The following is a 24,018-nucleotide window of genomic DNA, read 5'->3' on the forward strand; positions in this document are numbered from 1 at the left end:
CTTCACCCCACTCTCAGAGAGCATTCCTGACCCTCCAAAGAAGATAGTCTCATTGGACCATCTGGGCTGTTCCCTCAGAAGTAAGATGTGGTGACAGCCTGGGGCCATGCCACCCTCAGCAGCTGGCCTTCTTTGACCACCATACTCTAAGGGCTGTCCCATTAGGGTGGAGGGAAGGCAGGCTTCCTGCCAGGACAAAGCCATGATAGCGTCAGGGCTTCCCCCAAACCACTTCCCATGTCACTTAGAACTAGGAACTCACTTAGGGAAAAGCAACTAGCTATTTTTTGTGGAGCACAGGCAGGGGAGAAAAGTCACAGAGAGCCTGGGAGAATCCCCTAGTCCTCTCTTCCAATCCCCACACAGCTCCCCTGTGGCCTCGGTGGGATAGAGAATGTGGTGGCAGTGGGACTGGGAGATTTCTGGCTCCAAAAACTTTTCTCACACCTAAAGCCAAGGAACCTGAGGTAATCACAGGTCAGAGGTGTGGACATGCTAGATGTACTCCCTGCTTTCCTCCAAAAACGCCTGGATTACTTTTGCCCTCCACAACACAAGTCCCTCAGAAGGAGCTAGGACAGCCCACAGGAGCTTCTCAATTGACAGGCTCGCCAGCTCCTGTGCCTTAGCCTGAGTGCACACTAGGGCTGAGCTCCAGGGGCTGCTCATGTTGAGGGGGACTCAGGTCAGTTGCTCTCTAAACCCAAACCATAGTCTTCTCCCTGCAACAATGAGCCCCGGGAAGCATGGAGTAAGAGCAGGCAGGCCCTTCTTCCTTCACATGGGAAATCAGTGGCAAACAGGCCCAGGAACACCGAAGCCGTAGGCTACCGCAGGAAAGTTTTACCAAGACACCACTGTGGCAGCCCATGGTTAGTACCCTGAGATCCCAAGACCATGGCACCTAGGTTGGCCCAGGAAGGCTGCTAGAGTCACCATTTGCTAACTTCCATAACAGCTGTGATGATTGTACACTTTCAGTTCAAGGTTAGTCAGGGCAACCATACTATAGCTCAAGTGAAATAGCACAGCCCTGTAGTCCAGCTGCTCATGGTGTAGGCCCAGCCGAGACCCAGCCTAGACATCAGCAGAACCTCCAAGTGTGCACAACCAGCTCTCCTAAACCAACTACAGGGCAGGATTCATCCTATAACACTGAGGCCCACAGAAAACTGGCCCACTGGAAACAGACCATCCTGCAGTCCGTGCCTCCTCTGACCTTGTGCCTTAGATTCCTTCAAGCACCAACCCACTTCCCCACCCCCACCACCATCACTGCAGGCCAGCCATTGCCTTCCTCCCATAAGAATCTGGAGAAATGCTCTCTGCAGTGACATCAAAAGGGGCAGGGCCAGGGAGTCAGAAAAATAGACTCTGTGAGGGACTGTCACCAAACAAGGCTTATCCCCAGAGGCCAAACATCAGGAAGACCTTAATGTCTCCACAAAAACATGGCAATGAAGCACGCAAATAAAATCTCCATCTAACACAGCAGATTGTGTTGTGTTGCCTTGGACCTCACTCCTGACTGCACAACACTAGGGATCGAAGGCCACACAACTGAGGAGGCAGGTGGCACAGCCACTCCTAATGAATGTCTCTGAGGTGGGTCCAGCTCACCTGGTCACCTACAGAATATAGGCCACTAGTGGCAGTGATCACCCACCCATCTGACAGTAAGAAACTCTAGTCAGGTCTTAGAGGACAGTCAACAGTGCACAGGGAATGCTCATATGTACCCTGGGCAATGGGAACCCAACTCCACCTTTTCCCCTGCTTCCCAGGATGCAGGGCCAAGAGGGTCCAGACTGCCCAGCACTGGATGCACTAGCAGCACCATGGGCCCTGCCTGACACAGCTGCAGAGGAGCCAGAGCAGCCTCCTCTCAAAGACTGCATTAGTCATCCACATGCAGAGCGTGGGCTCCTCCATCTGAGGACACACACCAGCCTCCTCTCTCACACCCAACAGCAGTGTCCCAGATGGGAGACCGGTCAGTGTTTTGCCTTTTCAAGTTTTTATTTTTATACATTTTTTTGTATTAAACAGAAAAGCGTAATAATTACCACCAATTACAAAGGACTAGAGCAGGACCAGAATAATGAATGAATCACTTCAGCCTGGGAAGCAGACACTCTCAGTAATATTAATGTTATGATACAAGCTCATTCAAGTATTTTACATTGTTTGTCCTGTTGAATGTGATATCCTAGCACATGGTAAAGACAAGGTACGAGCGTTAAGGTGGAACCTTCTCTGCAAAGCCCACGCCGAGTTTTCCTTTCCTGTGAGAATTGGGCCGAGAGTTCTCTTCGGCCTCTGCCATCACCATGGCTGGAGGAGAGGGTGGGGCTGAGGAGAACCAGGGGCCCTTTAACAAGAGAGATACTTTGGGGTCCCACCCAGGTGGCCAGGGTGTCCAAGCCTCTAGTTCTCCCCCATACACACACACTGGCCTTGACTTCATGCCCTATCCTCACTTCCAGGCCTTCCAAGCAGCTTGCTTTCTTTTGTAAATGTCATCAAAAGGGAGCGGGAAAGAGCTACAGAACAGAAACATTTAACAACTTGACATGGGCTCAGCACCTCTGTCTGAACCTGGGGTGCAGGCTGGAGCAGGGCCAGGCAGCCTTCTCATGTGTAGCCAATTCACTCTGAGGCTCAGAGGGGAAATCACAGTCTGCCCCTTGTGGGCACAGCCAGAGGATGAAGGTGGTTCCATTTGGCAGGCTGTCTCAGGTCTTGGATCCCATGGGAAGATGGTGATGGGGAAGCGGCTTGCTCTGGTGGCCCCAGCCACTCCTGGCATACTTGTCACAGATACATCGGTCCTAAATTCAAGTGTCTTCAGAAGGTGAAGATGTAAACTACACTGCAATGTCAACTCCTAATATGTCATAAAAGATACAAATGGAAGACACACACACACACACACACACACACACACACACACACACACACACACAATCTCTCTCTCTCTCTCTCTCTCTCTCTCTCTCTCCCACCCCTCCTCAGCCTGTGTTGAGATGATAGCCTCGTCTTCCCACCACAAAGGCTCTTCCTCCCTCAGATGGCCTGGGAGGGTCTGGGAGAGGATGGCAAACCTAGCCTGGGTAGTCTAGAGAGGAACCACCTTCCCTGACACTGGGCCTCCAAGCCCTGAGGTTCTGTGCTGCAGGATATACAGCATAGGGCTGAGCAGGGACAGGAAGGGGGACAGGAAGGGAAGGAGAAGGAGCCCACTATTGGAGAGGGTGCACCATGCGGCAGATACCAGACTCAGGAGAAGCCTCCAATCCACCAGCACACCCTGTTCCTATATTCTTGGACACAACTGAGTCCTGGGAACTCACACAGGATTCCCACATACTCGGCCCTGGGAGGGCCACGTGGGGCAGGGCATGAGCTCAAACCAAGGTGTCCAGAGACAGAAGGCAAGCTCCTGCCAGCCTGGGATGCTGTGTCCTAGTCCCAGCCTTTGGGACAACAGAGGAACTCAGTGATGAGGACGAGGGCCACACAAGCCTCAGTAACTGAGCAAAAAGACTACACCCTCCCTGTGCTGCCCAGGTCCCATGTGGGGTGAGCATGCAGTCTCCCCAGTCTGTGTGCTCAGTCCATCACCCTCCCCAGCTCCTGATCACAGCAGCCTCCATCCACTCCTCTGGCTCTCACAGGGCAGCCTGGGCAGTCGGTGGCTGAAGAAGAGAAGTCAGGTATACTCTATGTCTACATTTACCTTCCTGCCACGGGGCTTCACCAACCGGCAGAATCCCCCAGCCCTGGGTTCCTGTCACCCCGTGATCCCAGGCAGGGTGGCAGAGAGGCAGAGGGCAGAGATGGCCTGTAGGAGGTGAGGGTATTAAGATGGGCAGCCCACACCAAACCCCTGGAGAATGGCACCTTTCTCCACCTTGGGATACAAACCTCCTTGAGGTCAAAGGTCTTTAAGGTCAGACACAGATCTAAGCTGAGGCCGTCCGTGGGTGTTCACCCCTTGTTCAGGGCTTGAGGAGACACACAGGCTGAGGACAAGGGTGGACCAGACAAGACCCACTCTGTTTACACCGGTCTGAAGCACACTTGACCTTGGTCTTCCAAGGGCCAGGCAGGCCTGATGAGGCGACAGCAAGCAGAAGAAGGACAGTGGCAGCAGTGTGCACTCACAGGACATCAGCTTCAGCCGATGCAACAGCTCTGACAGGGCTGCCCCTACTCTCTGGCCGCCAGGCAAGAGGTCCTGTCCATGCAACTCAGTCCGGAAGAAAATACTAGTGAGTCCAAGCCCAGGGGTCTCCCAGTCAGGTGGAGGCTCAAGGAAAACAGGCATTTGGGCATTAGTTCAGGTTCCCACTCCACAATAAGACAACTTTTAATAGTAAATCATTTACAAAAACAGGAGAGAAGAAAAATTCTAAGGAGGGGGAAAGGCAGCACTTCCTATGGATTAAGTGGGTTCTGGGTTTTTTGTTTTGGGTTTTTTTTTTTTTCATTTTTAGTTTACGATTTTCTTTGTTTCGCCGTCTTCTTCTTCTTCTTCTTCTCCTCCTCCTCCTCCTCTTCCTCCTCCTCCTCTTCCTCCTCCTCCTTCTTTTGTTTTTGCAAGGATGTAAAGGTCAGTGGGGAAAAAAAGAATCATCTTTCAGTATCTCTTCTGGTGTGAGCAGTCTCTCTGGCCTGGGGCGATGGTTTGCTCAATAAAACACTCGCCCTCTAAATACAAGGACCTGAGTTCAATCTGCAGAAGGGACGGAAAGCTTAGTACTTGGTTTTTGTCAGTTTGTTTTTGTCTTTTGAGACAGAGTTTCTCTGTGTAGCCCTGACTGTCCTGCACTTGCTTTGTAGACCAGGCTGGCTCCAAACTCACAGTGATCTGTCTGCCTGTGCTGGGATTACAGGAGTGCGCCACCACACCTGACTCACAGCATGTAATTGCCTAAGGTAAGGCCACATTCCTTCCACAATTAGGGCAGTCATTTCTAACCTACTAGGAATCCGTCAAAACACAGACACCTGTTATATTTTAAAATAGCCTTAGTTAACCAGGGCCAGAGCAGATATTAATCTGATAAACTATATCCCACAGTGGGGCTGGTATGAGAAACCTGCTCCAATCCCATTCCATGTGCTTCTAATAATTTCTATCAAGCTACCTCCCATCCATACTCCCAAATACTTGCTATTTATCATCATTTGAGTCCAATCTACTCTGTGCCAGCCATGTGCTTTTCCTCCAACTAACCCAATTAGTAGGCTGTGGCTTCTTTTTTTCTTTTTGGTTTTTGAGACAAGGTTTCTCTGTGTAATAGCCCTGGCTGTCCTGGAACTCTCTTTGTAGACCAGGCTGGCCTGGGACTCACCAAGATATGCCTGCCTCTGCCTATAGAGTGCTGGAATTAGAGGCTTGTGCCACCATGCCCAGCTTTTTTGTTGTTGTTGTTATTGTTTCATTTTTTGAAACAGAGTTTTTCTGTATTATCTTGGCAGTCTTGGACACACTTTGTAGAGTGGGTTGGCCTTGAACTCACAGGTGTGATGCCCTTTTAGGTGGCAAACCTCTTAGGCAAGGTACAAGTAGACGCATACAGAGAACAAGCAGTAACTAGCACCAAAGTACACCAGACCAAGCTCCAACAAATGTTTTTGAGAATGTGTAAGAACCACCATCCCGTGCTGGTCAGCGGACTCTCTTTGAGACAGGGTTCAAATAGCCCAGGCTGACTTTGAACCCCTGATCTTCCTGCCTCCACCCCTCAAGACCTGGGATTACAGTTCTGTACCCCCACCATACCTGACTGTAACTGTGATGATGAAGAAGGGGACAACAGGACACACTGAGTGCTGAAGAGGACACACTGGGTGCTGAAGAACCCTTTGCCATGAGGTCTGATGACACACACACAGCTGGGGAAAGCCTTTCCTATGCAGATCTGGGCAGCAATGTCACTCAACAGGTTTGCTGGAGATGGGGCAATCTGCCTCCCTCCCCCAGCCTAGACTCTGTACACAGCCAGTAACCTTTGGAAGGGAAGGGCCTTCCACAGCTGTAGGATAGGTAAGCAGCTGGCTCCCAGCAGGAGCCTGACAGGCCTGACACTCCCAGCTCCTGCAGGAGGGACACATCTGGGGCTCCATGAGGAGGACAGCTCTCATCCTGGGCTCTGGGCTGCTCTTGCTTGGGGCCTTCTGGAACTCGGTCACATGGTGAGTGTGCTCCCTTCAGACCTCAGGGGTGAGAGGCACAGCAAAAAAGAGCTGGCTTCCCAGCCTTCTGCCAGAAACTTGAATGGTTTTCCTTCCAAGGCATCTTCAGACATTTTGGGGTGCTTCTGGCCACTTTTGGCAGACCCAGTGGGAGAAACTGCTGTCTACATTTGAAGGCAATGAGTGGATCCTGTTCCTTATAGGTGAGATTCCTGACAGAGGGCTGTGTGTGGGGCTCCACATTTGTTCTTTTCCTGCACTAATCATCATCATCATCACCATTTTTGTTGTTGCTGCTGCTGGTATTATTATTATTATTATTATTATTATTATTATTATTATTACTACTACTACTACTACTACTACTACTACTACTACTACTACTACTAGTAGTAGTAGTAGAAAATTGACTCCATGTGCATGTGAAGGGGGCATGAGCTCGCCATAGCATGCATGTGGAGGTCAGAGGACACCTTGCTGAAGTGGGTCCTCTTCTTCCAGAATGTGGGCCTGGGGGTTAAACTCAGGCTGTCAAGCTTGGCTGCAAGGGCCTTTTCCTGCTGCTCTTTTTTTTTGGGGGGGGGGGGCGGGTGGTGTTTAAAGACATGGTTTCACTGTATAGCCATGGCAGTCCTGAAATCCTTTGTAGACCAAGCTGGCCTCAAACTCACATCGATCCACCTGCCTCTGCCTCCCAAGTGCTGAGATTAAAGCCATGTACCGCCATGCCAGGCTCTGTATCAGCATTTCTACACACAAGCCTGTGTCTGCTTGCTTTGTCTCCTTTTCCACCTCAGAGTCTATCCAAGTGTCTGACAGAATGGCTCTAACAGTGGTCCTCGCACACTGCCCAGGTCCTTCCTGTGTCCTGCCTGCCCCAGACACTGTTTGATGGGGCAGGAAAGGAATAGAGGAAGAAGACAGAGACAGAGGTCAGGGAAACAGTGTCCTTGTTCCCCAGAGTCTCCAATCTAGGAGGAGCCACAGTGCCATAAGATAACACTGCAGTGTCCCTTGGATGACTGCTGTAGGTAGGAGATTAAAGACATGAGAAGTGGGATGTGAAACAAAACGCCAGCTGAAGTGTGGCTTGGTCAGGGTTTTCTTTTTAATTTTTATCTATTATCGTGCTGTGATGTGGGTGGGGACAGGCACATGCCACACTATGTGGATGGATCAGCAGACCACCCTGAAGTTATTGCACTTTGCACTTTGACATGGTTCGTGGGGTGGCACTCAGGTCACCAGGCTTACCCACTAAGCCATCCTTATATGCAGGTCTGTTTTTCTTCTTCTAAGCATAGGCTTTCATGTATCCCAGGAGGTCCAAGAAGGAGTTATGTTGCTGAGGATGGCCATTGAACTTCTGAGACTCCTGACTTGGAACAGCATTTTCTGAAATATTTTGTGGAGCCTCAGTACTGGGGAGTAATAGACCAGGTGGTCAGATGGTCTCCTCATCCTAATAGGAAGACTTGTGAGGGGACCAGAAGTGTCATCAGTACCTGTGCTGAGAGGATACAGCAGCCACACCTGTTATCCCAGGAGGTGGCTGAGGCAAGGGGATTGCTGTGAGTTTGGGGTCTGTCTGGACTATATGGGGGTTTCAAACCAGCCTTTCTCAAAACAAAACACTAAAAAACAACAAAACTCACACCCAAAACCTCAGCTCTGCTTTAATCCTACCTTAATCGCAGCATTTGAGAGGCAGAGAGTGAGAGGCAGGGGAGAATCTATTGAGAGTTCAAGGCAGCCTAGTCTACATAGCCAGGCAGGACTATACAGAGTAACACACACACACACACACACACACACACACACACACACACACACACACACACACACACACACACACTGTGGATGGGAGAGGGAGACAGACAGAGGCTAGCACAGGAGCAGTGAGGCCCCAGGCAGGGGACAGATCCTTACACTTGTTCATTCACTTCCTGGTGAGCCACTGTGTCCCTGGGATGCTCTAAGTTGCTCTGCTCTCTGCCTCAGGTGCTGGCCTCGTACCTGGGCTGTGCTTCTGGGTTTTCAATGGCCTTCTGCTGCTGGTGGACACAACAGGGAAGCCCTCCTCCATCTCCTGCTACCGCATCCAATTTGGCAAGAATGAACCGGTAAGTGGCATTGCAGCTCTTCATGCTGGGAATGCAGGGACTAAAGTCAGGCAAGCCAAAGACTTAGCCTTGGGGTGACCTGAATCCAGAAGGTGCTGGGTATACTTGGTTCATACAGTGCTTGTTTAGCTCGAAAGAAGCCTTGGGTACCATTACTAAGGCACATGTGGGGGCAGTGGAGGCAGGAGGCAGGAGGATTAGAAAGTCAAGGTGATGCTTGACTACACAGGAAGTTTGAAGGTAATTTAGGCTACAGGAGATCCTGTCAGTGAGATGGTTCAGCAAGTAAGGGCATGGCTGCCAAGCCTGAAGACCTGAGTCTGGTCCCTGGACCCCACACAGGGGAAGAAGAGAACCAACACCATTTACTCTGACCCCAGATGCACACCAGGGCACAAGGCACCTAAACACACACACACACACACACACACACACACACACACACACACACACACACACCTCTCAAGAATTAAAAAAATAAAGTAAAAGAGAAATTGAATGGCCACTCAGCCAGTGGCCTGTCTAGAACAAAGTGCTGCTTAGCTGATTCCCATACCCGGTGGCCCTGTGACACTGTGCTCAACATACCAGGAGGAGAAAGGACTGCCTCAGCCTGTCACAGAGATGACTGCAACAATTTTTTTTTGTTATTGTTTTGGTTTTGGAGACAGGGTCTCTCTGTGTAGCCTTGGCTGCCCTGGAAAGGAGACCAGGCTGGCTTTGAAATCACAGAGATCAGCCTGCCTCTGCTTTTCATGTGCTGAGATTAAAGGAGAGCCTCCTTAGGCTGACCTTGGTGGTGCAGGCCTTCAATCCCTGCACTGAGGAGGCAGAGGAAGGTAGATCCTTGTGAGTTAAAAGAGAACATAATCTGGTCTGCAAGGGGAATCCAAGACAGCCAGGGCTGTTACACAGAGAAACCCTGTCTCGAAAAAGTTAAAAAAAAAAAAAGCCTCCTTAATCACCCCATGCAGCTGCTAAGCAGCCCTGCTTGCCCACTGTATGGAATGAACCACCACACTGTAGCCTGCACCTGCCTTCCTTGTGCTCTGAAAACCTGCAGAGACAACCTTCCATTAAGCCGCAAGCCAGAGACTGGTTTTTAAAGGAGCCGAACCACAGCCCCACGCAAACCCGTCCTGACAACCAGCACTAGCCTGCCCAGTGACTATATGAGTCATCTCTGCTCTCAAGGCACTCTAGTGTGCCCAGCCTGGCACCAAAGGCATGATGGGAAAAGGGAGTCCTGATGAAGGCTCCTTAAATGGTCCCCTCCAGAGATGTCAGCTACCAGAGTTGGGTTTCCTCCAGTCCACCCTGGAGGAACAGATTGTGGGCTTTTCTGTCACTATTTAGCCTCTAAGCCCTGTTCATCTGTAGGCTGGCTGTCTCTGAACCAGCTATCATTAACCTAATGCTTTCTTCTTCAAGGCTAAGCAGTGCTGTGATTGCCATGGACCCTGGGCAGGACATGGGATAGGCTAGAACCTCTTTTTGTGTTTTTGTTATTTGAGATAGACTTTCTGTATATAGCTTTAGCTGTCTTAGAACTCTCTTTGTAGACCAGGCTGGCCTCAAACTAATAGAGACCCACCTGCCTCTGCCTCCCAAGTCCTGGGATTAAAGGACTGTACCACCTCATCCAGCTTTAGAACCTCTTCTTGCACCCTAAACAGCGCCATACCATGTAGCCAAGGACAGCCTCTTACTTTGCTATGTAGTGAGGATGACCTTGAACTTCTGGTCTTACTACCTCCACCTCATACTAAGCATATGCAGTTGGTGATCACTCCCGGGGCTCCAAGGGTACCAAGAACACACTCTACCCATGCAGCCACCTCCCAGCCCATCCTGAGGCTTCTCAGCCAAAGCTCTGTCTGAGGCCACAGGAAGGACCTTGGACCATGTCCTCCCTCAATAGCTGGAGGAGGTGCTGACTTTAGCAGGATCCTTGAGCTGACTGCAGTGGGAGCTGTTGGCTGCTGCCATTCCTTGGGTCCAGGCCTAACCTCAAGCCACCCTCCCTCCTCCTCCTCGCCTCTGCACACCTCTCCTCTCTCAGCAGCTCCTTCCTAGCCTGGCCTCCACCACACTGAGGAAATGAAAGCCAGGACCCCCTAACTCCAGCTCCAATGGCTCTGGGTCTCACGCTCTGTCCTGGGCTGTGACTGTCACCTCTCCTGGTTCCTGTCCTTTTGGCTCCAGGAAATGGCTTCAGCATTCTTCCCTCTTTCCTAACATTCTGACTTTCTCTCAACCTGGCTCATTTCTCTTTACATTATCACATAAATGCTCTAACTGTTCCATCTCTAAAGATTATCACACAATCTTTGCCTGGCTGTGGCAGCAAACACCTGGACTCCCAGCATCTGAGACGGAGGCAGGAGGATCATTCAGAAGGGCTACAGGAGACTGTTTCAATTACTTCCTTTATGTGTATGGGTGTTTTTCCTGCATGTGTGTCTGTGTTTAACATACATGCAGTAGCACCCAGAGTCCAGAAGAGGATGTCAGACTCACTGTTGTGACCTACCACGTGCATTCAGGGGCCTCTGGAAAACCAGCCAGTGCTCTTAACCAGAGTCATCTCTCCAGTCCCCAAGACTGTTTCAAAAACAAAAACCAAAACCACCCCTTGGCCCATGTAACACAGGTACACACTGCCACCCATTTGTTCCTTCTTGAGGCAGAGCTCTCTGACAGAGTCATCTCTGCAGTCTGGCTGTCTCTCTGAACTGTCTGTCTTGACTCAGAGGCATCTACGCAGCCTCTCAGAGTGGTATATACAGCCTCTGTCCTTGCTCTTGGCTGTCTTTCCATGAATTTCATAGTAAGGAAGATTTAGACAGATGAACATAAGAAATGTGGGACAAGTATGTGAGACTCATCCACACACCATTTCAGATTCATCCACTGAAATACTCTACAAGCTATAACTTTCTCCTGACCTGTTCCAAGTTTGAGACACTGGAGGACTACTGTTGCCAGTCTCTTCCCCATTAGGCTGCTTTGTCCTTCCTGTTCTGTAGACCACACCAGTGCCCTAATTCTCAGGCCATGTCTTCCCAGCAGGGACCCAGTAGCCATGAGGGCACTGGGTGGGGGCTCCCAGCTCTAAGGTTGACAATCCAAAGCTTCCATCATCATCTGCTCAGCCTCACTGGATTGGCCCCAAGCTGAGGGAGCTGAAGGAGGTTGGGGGCCTGCCCCTGCTGCCCCCATCCATGCAGATGCACTGTTCTCTTTGTAAGGCTACAGAAGGCCAGCCTGCTCTCAGTCAACCAGACCTCTTCTGGAATCCTTCATCAAGATGGTTGAGTGACCATCGCAACTTATTTGTTCCTGTATTTAACTGGGATTTGCTTCTTTGTCCCTGTAGAGGACAGGGTGTATGTGAGCCAGAACTCCACAGTGATAGTCTCTGGCCCATAGAACCTATGCTTCACTCACATAGCCTACCCTGAGCAGGTGAGGTAGAGACCTACTTCTCATGTCCCTCTCCCTGTTCCTTCTGTGTCCTGGCAGGTAGACCCCGTGAAGCTGCGTCAAGCTATCCACAATGCTATTTTCAACCAGACCATGATCTCTATCCCCATGCTGGTCATCTTCTACCCTTTATTGAATTGGAGAGGAGACCCCTGTTCCCGAGAACTGCCCACCTTCCACTGGTTCCTCATGGAGATGGCCTTTTCCTCCCTTGTGGTAGAAATCATGTTCTACTACGTGCATAGGTAAGCTCCCTACACTCACATGGTTGGCCTCACTCTAGAACAACTCTTGGTCATGGGAGGCCACTGAGCTGTGGTGTCTATTATCAGGCCCTACTAACAAGCACCAGAGACACAACTGATTCTCCAACTTGACATGATGCCCAGGGAAGAAATGGTTTCCCTATTTGCATGGGAGAGTGGGTCAGCCCCCTTCTAGCTCCTGTTATTCCTTTCTGGGTCTCAGTTTACTTCTCTGCTGGGGTTGGAGGCAATGGAACCCAGACTTATCATCCGCAGACTACAGATGCCTGTTCCTCAGATGGGGACCACGTTCCCACCTTGACTTTCTGATGATCTGCTTGGGATGGAGGAAGTGGGCGTTGGCAGTTACCATTTATGAATTATTTTTCCAGGATCCTTCACCACCCCACGATGTATCAGAAAATACACAAGAAACATCATGAGTGGACAGCACCCATTGGTGTGATCTCAATGTATGCCCACCCTATAGAACACGTGGTAAGTAACAGCTCCTTAAGTACAGAAGCTGAGGCTGCTGGTTGCCTGCTCTGCTTTCTCCTCACAACCAACTCTGCCAGGTCTTGGCTGTAGCAGGTGCCTAGTGGACATCATCTTACTCCTCCCAACCACCTTTTACAAACTGACTCTGCTGCAGAGGAAGCTGAAGCTAAGTCAGTGTATCCCAAGTTACAACTACAAAGGGCAGAGTGAACACCCAGCTGGATCCCTCCATCTGGAATCATCCTTTACTTTGCAGGCTTCCAACATGTTGCCAGTTATGGTGGGTCCTCTAGCAATGGGCTCTCATTTGTCCTCCATCACTGTGTGGCTTTCCCTATCTGTCATCGTCAGCGTTACCATCCACTGTGGCTACCACTTGCCCTTCCTGCCTTCAGCTGAGTTGCATGACTACCACCATCTCAAGTAAGTCAACTGCACCCTTGCTCAATTATTTCATGGGACAGTGGTGCTTCCAACTGAATGTGGGAGCCATTTGGAAAAGAGGCTAACTAGACAGGGGTACTTTGATCTTTTCCTTTTTTTTCTGACAACAGCTCTTTTAATTGTGGCTTTGACCTGCTAAATCTGTCAGGCTTGAATCATCTCCTCAAAAACCATTTGCAGAAAAAGTTGGCACACTTGAGCACTGTGGGCTTTATTGTTCGTTTTGAAACAGGCTTTCTCTATGTAGCCCTGGGTGTCCTGAAACTTACATAGACCAGGCTGACCTCGTGACTCGTGACTGCTGGGATTAAAGGCTCAACAACACAACTAGCCTCATCCTAGGCATTTCCTGGGACTTCAGACACACTTAGAACAGAAGTTCTTGGGTCCCACTTCAAATCCATCAGTCAAAGTACCTGTGGAGCATGTCACAGGGATCTACCTCCTAATGTCTTCCAAGATGTTCTGATGCAGGGCGCCCCTCAGCCTACCTGAACAAGCCTTAGTCTGCATGAAGTGCTAACTTCTGCACTCCAGAACACAGTATGATGGAGTAGGTAGGACCCGGAGATGGTTCAGCAGTGTGAAAAGGGGATTGCTACAGGTGGGCATGCTAGCAGGCATTAAATTCCAGGACTCAGTGTGAGGTTAGCCTGGTCTACAGTGAAGAGAGTTCCAGGCTGGCCTGGACTACACAGTGAGAGCTCAGCAGCCACATGACTATCAGGCTGATCTTTTGCATACCATATCCCCAATAACAAAAGAGGTGGACTCCAGGTGCGTGAAGAACAAGGTGGACTTAAAATACCAGCATTGGGGACATTGAGGCCAGAGCAGAACACAAGTTACAAGCCTGTGACATCTGAGTTTAAATTTCAGTTCAGTTTGGTAAACTGTTTTAAACAGTAACAATAAAAACTCTAAGCAACCCTCAAACAGAACCCGATCAAAGGAATATTCCAGTCCTACACAGCATAGTGGTGTTTTGTAGAAAGGAGGGCTGGGAGACCCACAGCTTCCCACCAGTGTTAGCTGGGCAATACTCTTTCCTCCTTCAGGTTCAACCAGTGCTATGGGTTCCTGGGATTGCTGGACCACCTACACGGAACTGACGTCATGTTTAAGAAGAGCAAGGCCTACAAGAGACATGTCATCCTGCTGGGCTTCACCCCACTCTCAGAGAGCATTCCTGACCCTCCAAAGAAGATAGTCTCCTTGGACCATCTGGGCTGTTCCCTCAGAAGTAAGATGTGGTGACTACCTGGGGCCAGGCCACCTTCAGCAGCTGGCCTCCTTTGACCACCACACTCTTAAGGGCTGTCCCATTAGGGTGGAGGGAAGGCAGGCTTCCTGCCAGGACAAAGCCGTGATAGCATCAGGCTTCCCCCAAACTACTTCCCATGTCACTTAGAACTAGGAACTCAGGGCTGGAGAGATGGCTCAGTGGTTAAGAGCGCTGCCTGCTCTTCCAAAGGTTCTGAGTTCAATTCCCAGCAACTTCATGGTGGCTTGTTACCATCTGTAATGTGATAATGCGCCCTCTTCTGGCTTGCAGGAGTACATCCAAACAGAGCCCTGTATACACAATAATAAATAAATATAATTGAAGAATTAGGAACTCACTTAGGGAAAAGCAACTAGCTATTTTTTCTGGAGCACAGGCAGGGGAGAAAAATCACAGACAGCCTGGGAGAATCCCCTAGTCCTCTCCTCCAATTCCCACACAGCTCCCCTGTGGCCTTGGGGGGGGGGATAGAAAATGTGGTGGCAGTGGGACTGGGGGATTTCTGGCTCCAAGACCTTTTCTCACACCTAAAGCCAAGGAACCTGAGGTAATCACAGGTCGGATGTGTGGACATGCTAGATGTACTCCCTGTTTCCGTCCAAGAAATCCTGGGTTACTTTTGCCGTCCACAACACAAGTCCCACAGAAGGAACTAGGACAGCCCACAGGAGCTTCTCAATTAACAGGCTCCCCAGCTCCTGTGCCTTAGCCTGAGTGCACACTAGGGCTGAGCTCCAGGGGCTGCCCATGTTGAGGGGGACTCAGGTCAGTTGCTCTCTAAACCCAAACCATAGTCTTCTCCCTGCAACAATGAGCCCCGGGAGGCATGGAGTAAGAGCAGGCAGGCCCTTCTTTCTTCACATGGGAAATCAGTGGCAAACAGGCCCAGGAATACCGAAGCCATAGGCTACCGCAGTAAAGTTTTACCAGGACACCACTGTGGCAGCACATGGTTAGGAACCCTGAGATCCCAAGACCATGGCACCTAGGTTGGCCCAGGAAGGCTGCCACAGTCACCATTTGCTAACTTCCGTAGCAGCTGTGCTGATTGTACACTTTCAGTTCAAGGTTATAGTACAGCTGAAGTGAAAGCCAAGCTGGGTAGTTGTCCTGTGTAGTCCCAGACACTCAGGGCATAGGCCCAGCCCAGAGCCAGTCTGACCAAGACAAAATCTCAAGGTCTGACTTACCAGCTCTCCAAAACTAACTACAGAACAAGAATTCATCCCATGGCACTAAGGCCCACAGAAGACTGGCCTGCTGGAAACAGCATGCCTTGCAGTCCCAGCCTCCTCTTAATCTTGTGCCCTTTGATTCCTTCACGCACCCAGTCCCTATCCCGCCACCATCACTGCAGGGCAATCATTCTCTTCCTCTCATGAGCATCTGGAGAAATGCTCTCTGCAGTGACATCAAAAGGGGCAGGGACAGGAAGTCAGAAAAATGGACTCTGTGAGGGACTGTCACCATACAAGGCTTGTCCCCAGAGGCCCAACATCGGTAAGACCTTAATGTCTCCACAAAAACATGGCAAAGACACGTGCGAATAAATCCTCCATTTAACACAGCAGAATGTGTTGTCGCGCCATCGACCTCACCCCTGACTGCACAACACTAGGGATCTAAGGCCACACAACTGAAGAGCTAGCTGACCCAGCTACTACAAATGAATGTCACTGACGTGGGTCCAGCTCAGCTGGTCATCTACAGAATATAGGCCCCTGGTCGCAGTGATCACCCACCCATCTGACAGTAAGAAACTCTAGTCAGATCTTAGAGGACAGTCAACAGTGCACAGGGAATGCTCATATGTATCCTGGGCAATGGAAACCCAACTCCACCCTTTCCCCAGCTTCCCAGGATGCAGGGCCAAAAGGGTCCAGACTGCCCAGCACTGGATGCACTAGCAGCACCATGGGCCCTGCCTGACACGGCTGCAGAGGAGCCAGAGCAGCCTCCTCTCAAAGACTGCATTAGTCATCCACATGTAGAGCGTGGGCTCCCCCATCTGGGGACACACACCAGCCTCCTCTCTCACACCCAACAGCAGTGTCCCAGATGGGAGACCAGCCAGTGTTTTGCCTTTTCAAGTTTTTATTTTTATACATTTTTTTTTGTATTAAAAAGAAAAGCGTAATAATTACCACCAATTACAAAGGACTAGAGCAGGACCAGAATAATGAATGAATCACTTCAGCCTGGGAAGCAGACACTCTCAATAATATTAATGTTATGATACAAGCTCATTCAAGTATTTTACATTGTTTGTCCTGTTGAATGTGATATTCTAGCACATGGTAAAGACAAGATACGAGCGTTAAGGTGGAACCTTCTCTGCAAAGCCCACGCCGAGTTTTCCTTTCCTGTGAGAACTGGGCCGAGAGTTCTCTTCTGCCTCTGCCATCACCATGGCTGGAGGAGAGGGTGGGGCTGAGGAGAACCAGGGGCCCTTTAACAAGAGAGAGACTCTGGGGTCCCACCCAGGTGGCCAGGGTGTCCAAGCCTCTAGTTCTCCCCCATACACACACACTAGCCTTGACTTCATGCCCTATCCTCACTTCCAGGCCTTCCAAGCAGCTTGCTTTCTTTTGTAAATGTCATCAAAAGGGAGCAGGAAAGAGCTACAGAACAGAAACATTTAACAGCTTGACATGGGCTCAGCACCTCTGTCTGAACCTGGGGTGCAGGCTGGAGCAGGGCCAGGCAGCCTTCTCATGTGTAGCCAGTTCACTCTGAGGCTCGGAGGGCAAATCACAGTCTGCCCCTTGTGGGCACAGCCAGAGGATGAAGGTGGTTCCATTTGGCAGGCTGTCTCAGGTCTTGGATCCCATGGGAAGATGGTGATGGGGAAGCAGCTTGCTCTGGTGGCCCCAGCCACTCCTGGCATACTTGTCACAGATACATCGGTCCTAAATTCAAGTGTCTTCAGAAGGTGAAGATGTAAACTACACTGCAATGTCAACTCCTAACATGTCACACAAAAAAAATAGACAGACAGACAGACAGACACACACTCCCACCCCTCCTCAGCCTGTGTTGAGATGATAGCCTCGTCTTCCCACCACAAAGGGTCTTCCTCCCTCAGATGGCCTGGGAGGGTCTGGGAGAGGATGGCAAACCTAGCCTGGGTAGTCTAGAGAGGAACCACCTTCCCTGACACTGGGCCTCCAAGCCCTGACGTTCTGTGCTGCAGGATATACAGCATAGGGCTGAGCAGGGACAGGAAAGGGGACAGGAAGGGAAGGAGAAGGAGCCCACTATTGGAGAGGGTGCACCATGGGGCAGATACCAGACTCAGGAGAAGCCTCCAATCCACCAGCACACCCTGCTCCCATATCCTTGGACACAACTGAGTCCTGGGAACTCACATAGGATTCCCACATACTCGGCCCTGGGAGGACCACGTGGGGCAGGGCATGAGTCAAACCAAGGTGTCCAGAGACAGAAGGCAAGCTCCTGCCAGCCTGGGATGCTGTGTCCTAGTCCCAGCCTTTGGGACAACAGAGGAACTCAGTGATGAGGACGAGGGCCACACAAGTCTCAGTAACTGAGCAAAAAGACCACACCCTCCCTGTGCTGCCCAGGTCCCATGTGGGGTGAGCATGCAGTCTCCCCAGTCTGTGTGCTCAGTCCATCACCCTCCCCAGCTCCTGATCACAGCAGCCTCCATCCACTCCTCTGGCTCTCACCGGGCAGCCTGGGCAGTCGGTGGCTGAAGAAGAGAAGTCAGGTATACTCTATGTCCACATATACCTTACTGCCACGGGGCTTCACCAAACGGCAGGATCCCCCAGCCCTGGGTTCCTGTCACCCCGTGATCCCAGGCAGGGTGGCAGAGAGGGTGGGCAGAGATGGCCTGTAGGGGGTGAGGGTATTAAGATGGTCAGCCCACACCAAACCCCTGGAGAATGGCACCTTTCTCCACCTTGGGATACAAACCTCCTTGAGGTCAAAGGTCTTTAAGGTCAGACACAGATCTAAGCTGAGGTCATCCGTGGGTGTTCTCCCCTTGTTCAGGGCTTGGGGAGACACACAGGCTGAGGACAAGGGTGGACCAGACAAGACCCACTCTGTTTACACCGGTCTGAAGCAAACTTGATCTTGGTCTTCCAAGGGCAGGGCGGTCCTGGTGAGGCGACAGCAAGCAGAACAAGGACAGTGGCAGCAGAGTGCAGACACAGGACATCAGCTTCAGATGATGCAACAGCAGGGGTGTCCTGGGCACAGCTCTGACAGAGCTGCCCCTACTCTCTGGCCTCCAGGCAAGAGGTCCTGTCCATGCAACTCAGTCCCGAAGAAAATTCTAGTGAGTCCAAGCCCAGGGGGCTCCCAGTCAGGTGGAGGCTCAAGGAAAACGGGCATTTGGGCATTAGTTCAGGTTCCCGCTCCACAATAAGGCAACTTTTAAAAAAATATTATTTCCAAAAACAGAACAAAAGAAAAATTTCAAGGAGGGGAAAGACAGCACTTTCTATGGATTAAGTGGGTTCTGATTTTTTTTTCCTCATTTTTAGTGGTTGATTTTGTCTCTTTTTTTGTTTTGTTTTGTTTGTTTCTTTCTTTTTCTTCTTTTTTTCTTTTTTTCTTTTTTCAGTTTTCCCAAGGATGGAAAGGTCAGAGAAAAAAAATAAAATGAATCATCTTTTAATAGTCTCTTCTGGTTTGAGCAGCGTCTCTGGGCTGGGAAGTTGGGGGAAGAGGCCGAAGCTCCCCACCCCCACTGAGATCCTTTGGTTTCTTTCCCCCAGAGGTGGCAGAAGGGCGTGTGGAACACCAGGGACTTGGCGGTGACAAACCCCAGATGATTGAGGGGCTGGTCCTTCTGGGCCCATGGGCACCACCAGAGCATTCTGGTGGGCTGCATAGTTGGCTCGAGGGGAGCGGGAAGAGGCCGGGGCGACAGGTCGGCGTAACAGCCATGGGAAGGGCTGAAGAGTGATTTTGGTAATCCAGACAAACTATCAATAATTTAAAACTTGATATATATATATGTATATATATATATATATGTATATAAAATCTTTCCCCTTCCCCTCCCCCCTTAGACGTTAAGATGGAAGTCAGAGACAGGAGGGGAAGGGTTACTTGGAGGCTCCTGCCCAGGGTCACTGCTAATAGCTGCTATTTAGCGCAAAGGCCCATCCTTAGTAACTCCAGGCCTGTCCCTTCCTTATTCACTCTCCTGGGACTGGGCACCCCCATGGATCCTTGCCCACCCCACCCCTTCTATTCCAAATCCCAGGGGGCTTCTGGGAATTCACTTTCCCAAAGTCAGTGTGTCTGAGTGCTGGCTCGTCCATTTGGCATCTTCTCGCGTGGCCTGGCCAGTAGGTGTTGTGGAGGGTTGGCTCAACCCAGTGGCGGGCTTGCTGGAAGACTGGGAAGGGCAGCGCTTCCTGCCCTCACCGCTGCCTCCTGCTACCACTGGATGTCGCTTGTGGTTGCCTTCCTCGCCCATGGGGGGCTGTAACAGAGGAGTGACAAGTGGTCAGAGAACACTAGTGACATTAATTCTCTAGTCTTCCTTTCCACCTCCAAGCGTAGATGGTTTGGTAAATAAGACAGGGCCCATTCTGTCCTCTCAAGTGGACACTACCAGAAATACGGAAAGTGACCAAACACAGAAGAGGAATTTACAAAAGGCCTCCTATATTCAGGTCCATATCCTAAAGACTAAGTTTTGATCCTATAAAATTTTGTCTCTTTCTATGTACGGTCTCTTAGGAAAAGACTTGTGCTAAGTGACATACAGCATGATTCATGTACTAGCTCCCCAGGGCCACATACACTGGTGCTATCTTACTCCAGCCTTCACCAGGCCCAGCAATGAAGACTGTGTTTCCGTTTGCCATACTATCAAAAAGGACACAGAAAGTACTTTTCAGGCAGCAAGGCCCAGCTACTAGTCTACCTTAAATGTCTACGCAGCTACCTGCAGGTTCTCTGCACACACTCTCCTCCCAAGAGTGGGTAAGAACAAGCCCTGCATACCCATTTGTATACTCATGGCAATCCCAGCTACGCTCACCAATAGGGGTTCAGAGTGGCCATACCACAAATAGTTATGTCTGTCACTTTAAAAATAACTGGGGACTATTGCTACTTTCTTGTTTTGGTTTGGTTTTGGTTTTTCGAGACAGGGTTTCTCTGTGTAGCCTTGACTGTCCTGCACTTGCTTTTGTAGTAGAACAGGCTGGCTTCGAACTCACAGCCATCCGCCACCTCAGCTGGCCTCTACTGCTACTTTCTTACACCTTCCACTTCCTTTTTCTCTTTTTAGTTTTTTGAGACAGAGTTTCTCTGATGTAGCCCTGGCTTTCTGCAAACCCAGAGATAGGCCAGCCTCTGGCTCCTGAGTGCTGGGATTACAGGTATGTGCCACCACACCCTACTCACCTACCAATTTGCGCTAAAAGTTTTCAAAAGAAGAGCTGGAGAGATAGCTCAGAGGTTAAGAGCACTGACTGCTCTTCCAGAGGTCCTGAGTTCAATTCCCAGCAACCACATGGTGGCTCATAACCATCTATAATGTGATCTGATGCCCTCTTCTGGCCTGCAGGAGTACATGCAGACAGCACTATATACATAATAATAAATAAATCTTTTTAAAAAGTTTTCAAAAGAACAAAGTAACAGAGATTGCTACATAATAAACCTTTTGATTAAAGCCTTTTCAGTCTTCTTTGGTGGTGGTCATCAAACCCAGGATCTTGACTAGGTTAAACATGTACATTACCACTGAGGCGATACCTTCAGCACCACAGACTTGCTGAAGGAAAATCTCACTTGAATCCCTTTGCAAAGACACAAAGATGAGCCAACGAACCCACCTTTAAAGGCAGCCTTTGATACATTCGGGAGCAATGCCCAGACTCACCACAGGATGTCACTGTCCAGGCGCTGCTCCAGACAATGGAGAACTGGACATTAGTTTACAAAGTTCTATTCCCAGAAGGAACAAGTATATTTATCAGGGTAGCTCAGATAGTGGGTCTGGATACGCAGGGGGGTTGTGACAACAGGAGGGAAACCGGAACCACCAACTCTAATAAGCACCCACTCTCCACTATCACATGTACCTCAGACAGGAAAGGAATGGCTGCTCTTTACAATTAGGAGTCAGAAGAGAGGGTTTCACTCACGTCCACTCGGAAGTCTTCCAGACGTCGGAATTTGCCGAGGTATTCTTGCAGTTTGGGGTCAATGTCCAAATTTTTGGCTTTAGAATATTTCAAAAAGGCCCAGAACTTCTCCAATCCATAGAGCTGGCCTGTGAAGAAGGGGGTAAGTGGAGGGCTGGGCTAAGATGATGGGAGAGAGATGTGAGGCCTAGGCCAGGAAGACCCCTGCAAGCTCTGACACACTCTTACCAGCCTCATAGTCTTTCACGGTCTCCTCCTGGAAATCCTTGAATATGTCCAGTCGGAACTTCTTCTCCAGACCATAACTGTAGTATCGAAAAAGGCACTCCAAACCATATCTGTGGAAGACAAGAGCTGGTGAACTGGGCATAGAACCCACTGAAATATGAGGAGTGGGGGGAAACCTTGCCGGCCTGCAAAGAAACTTTGGAATAGTTAAGACAGTAAACTATCAGATGGGTGTGGTGGTGCACCCCTGTAATACCTGCACTCGGAGGCAGAGGCAGGAGGATCTCTGTGAATTCGAGGCCAGCCCGGTCTACAAAGTGTCAGGACAGTCAAGGCTACACAGAGAAGCCCAAGACAGTGAACCACCCTGGACTGGAAATAGCAGAGCCCGTGCAAAGTGGCCAGAAGCACTAACAGCAGCCCTCAAGAGCTGCTCAGTCTGCCAGGGCTCAGCCAATTCTGCCCATCGCATCCTGTACTAACACTGATATGCTTTGTCTCTAACTGCTGCTTTCTGCTTCAAAAGCAGTAGAACAGCCCTGGCAAACCTCCAGACCTCACAGTCCACAAAGACAAAATTACTTTCTGTCTGTCTGTTCACAGAAAGACATGCTCCTCCCTATGCCAGCTTTCTGACCTACACTAATCAGCAGGGTTGTTTACCTTGGTTGGAAAATTCACCACTAGGAATGTGATACCAATGAAATGACCAAAAATAGATTAATGGAGGCCGAAGAGATGGTTCAGAGGTTAAGAACATTGTCTTCTCTTCCAGAGGTCTTGAGTTTAATTCCCAGCAACCACACTGTGGCTCACACACATCTATAATTGACCTTATGCCCTCTTCTGGCCTGCAGGTATACACGCAGGCAGAACACTGTATACATAATAAATAAATCTTTTTTTCAAACCTCATATTTTGCCGGGCAGTGGTGGCACACACCTTTAATCCCAGCACTCACTAGGGAGGCAGAGGCAGGTGGATCGCTGTGAGTTCAAGGCCAGCCTGGTTTACAATGCAAGCCCAGGACAGGCAAGTCTACACAGAGAAACCCTGTCTCGAAAAACAAACAACACTCACATTTTACAGGCATATGAAACTGTTCAAAGCAGCACTCAGGACCTCCAACCATGAAGTTATTTTTGTTGCTGTTATGAATCATAACTATCTGATAGACAACTCCCAAAGGAGTTGAGATCCATAGGTTGAGAACCACCGACTTAAGAGTAACAGGCACAACAAACAAATCACTTCTCAACAAATTAACTAGTTTTAGCAAGTACAACATGTTAACATAAAAGCATATACATAGGAGAGATGGCTCAGTTAAACAAAATACAATCCTCAAAAATTCTGGAACTGTTCCAATAGGCTTGCACTATTAAAATAACTTTTAATAATTCACTGAATAGGGGCTGGAGAGATGGCTCAGAGGCTAAGAGCACTGACTGCTCTTCCAGAGGTCTTGAGTTCAATTCCCAGTAACCACATGGTGGCTCACAACCATCTGTAATGTGATCTGATGCCTCTTCTGGCCTGCAGGTGTATATGCAGGCAGAGTACTGTATCGTCATCACCACCACCATCATCATAATTTGTTGTTGTTGTCGTCATCATCATCATCATCTGAATAAAGTGGTGGCGGCACAGGCCTTTAATCCCAGCACTTAGGCTGTGGCAGGTGGATCTGAGTTCAAAGCCAGCTTGGTCTACAGAGCAAGTTCCAGGACAGCCAGGGCTATACAGAGGTCTTTAAGGGGGAAAAACAGATGTTGACTGTGTTTACAACATTGTGTTTCACAATGCTATGCAGATGACTCTCTCTGCTTTTTGGCAGGAGTCGAGGGCCTACCCTATGTGCTAAGGTATCTCCTGGCCCCGTGTAGGTAGATTTGCTGGAGGAATGAAGGCAAAACAAGCACAGCAAGGAGCAAAGTGGATCTTTCTGCATAAACATACCACATAACCTTTTAAGCTCTGAAGTCTGAGTATGTGAATGCCTTGCCTGTCTTTAAATGTCCAACTTCAGCTCTGGTAGCTGACTCACTGAGGCCCTACCAGTCCCCAAGTGCCATACAGAGCCCCCAACCTACTCACCTGTAGCCTTCTTTGGCATCCTCCAGTGCCAGCTGCTTGAACTCCTCATACATCTTTTTATTAAAGTGATCTCGGAGGAAGAAGGACCAAAAGCGGAAGAGAGTATTCATCTCCTGAGACTGGCCAATGCCCAAGCGCTTCCGCTCTAATGGAAAAGACAGGAGGAGGTCAGGCAAGGCTGCCCTTTGTTCACTCACTACTAACTACCCTGCAGGCTTTGCTGCTAGGCAGCACTGGCTTCTGACCTAGCCATCTGTTTAGG

The 24,018-nt window shown here is 49.8% G+C and overlaps 2 protein-coding genes across 7 annotated transcripts in view; one reads left to right on the forward strand and one right to left on the reverse strand.

The window, feature by feature from the left end:
- The first annotated feature begins 6,034 nt into the window (after positions 1 to 6,034).
- On the forward strand, positions 6,035 to 18,750 carry LOC311585686 (fatty acid hydroxylase domain-containing protein 2-like). Of its 3 annotated transcripts, none has more exons than XM_084761165.1 (8): positions 6,035 to 6,204; positions 6,304 to 6,407; positions 8,206 to 8,327; positions 11,853 to 12,058; positions 12,451 to 12,556; positions 12,816 to 12,982; positions 14,062 to 14,246; positions 15,857 to 18,750. In XM_084761165.1, the coding sequence occupies exons 1-8, from the start codon at positions 6,134 to 6,136 to the stop codon at positions 15,904 to 15,906; spliced, it is 1,011 nt and encodes a 336-aa protein (XP_084617291.1). In that variant the 5' UTR covers positions 6,035 to 6,133; the 3' UTR covers positions 15,907 to 18,750. The 3 variants fall into 3 exon arrangements, with proteins under 3 accessions (XP_084617291.1, XP_084617293.1, XP_084617292.1); XM_084761167.1 differs by having other exon boundaries at positions 6,055 to 6,204; positions 6,314 to 6,407; XM_084761166.1 differs by having other exon boundaries at positions 6,075 to 6,204; positions 6,279 to 6,407.
- Positions 16,365 to 24,018, reverse strand: part of LARP1 (La ribonucleoprotein 1, translational regulator) — a 50,746-nt gene continuing 43,092 nt past the window's right edge. For 3 of the 4 annotated variants that reach the window (XM_084761153.1, XM_084761152.1, XM_084761155.1), the window contains exons 16-19: positions 23,757 to 23,901; positions 21,659 to 21,768; positions 21,431 to 21,558; positions 16,365 to 19,752 (exon numbers count right to left, since the gene is read on the reverse strand). In XM_084761153.1, the coding sequence (XP_084617279.1) occupies positions 19,546 to 19,752; positions 21,431 to 21,558; positions 21,659 to 21,768; positions 23,757 to 23,901 (590 nt within the window). In that variant the 3' untranslated portion in view covers positions 16,365 to 19,545. Of the gene's footprint in view, positions 19,753 to 21,430; positions 21,559 to 21,658; positions 21,769 to 22,926; positions 23,410 to 23,756; positions 23,902 to 24,018 lie in introns of those variants that run through there. The other variant, XM_084761154.1, reaches the window with a different exon arrangement.

Source organism: Acomys minous, assembly GCF_964271855.1.
Source record: "Acomys minous genome assembly, chromosome: 16".
Taxonomy (NCBI): Eukaryota; Metazoa; Chordata; class Mammalia; order Rodentia; family Muridae; genus Acomys; species Acomys minous.

Excerpts from the sequence above, each read along its gene's own strand:
- LOC311585686 (XM_084761165.1), top strand. The coding sequence starts at position 6,134 with ATGAGGAGGACAGCTCTCATCCTGGGCTCTGGGCTGCTCTTGCTTGGG. Across the intron at positions 6,408-8,205 it reads GTGGATCCTGTTCCTTATAG|GTGCTGGCCTCGTACCTGGG; the intron begins GTGAGATTCCTG and ends TCTCTGCCTCAG. Across the intron at positions 12,059-12,450 it reads ATGTTCTACTACGTGCATAG|GATCCTTCACCACCCCACGA; the intron begins GTAAGCTCCCTA and ends TTATTTTTCCAG.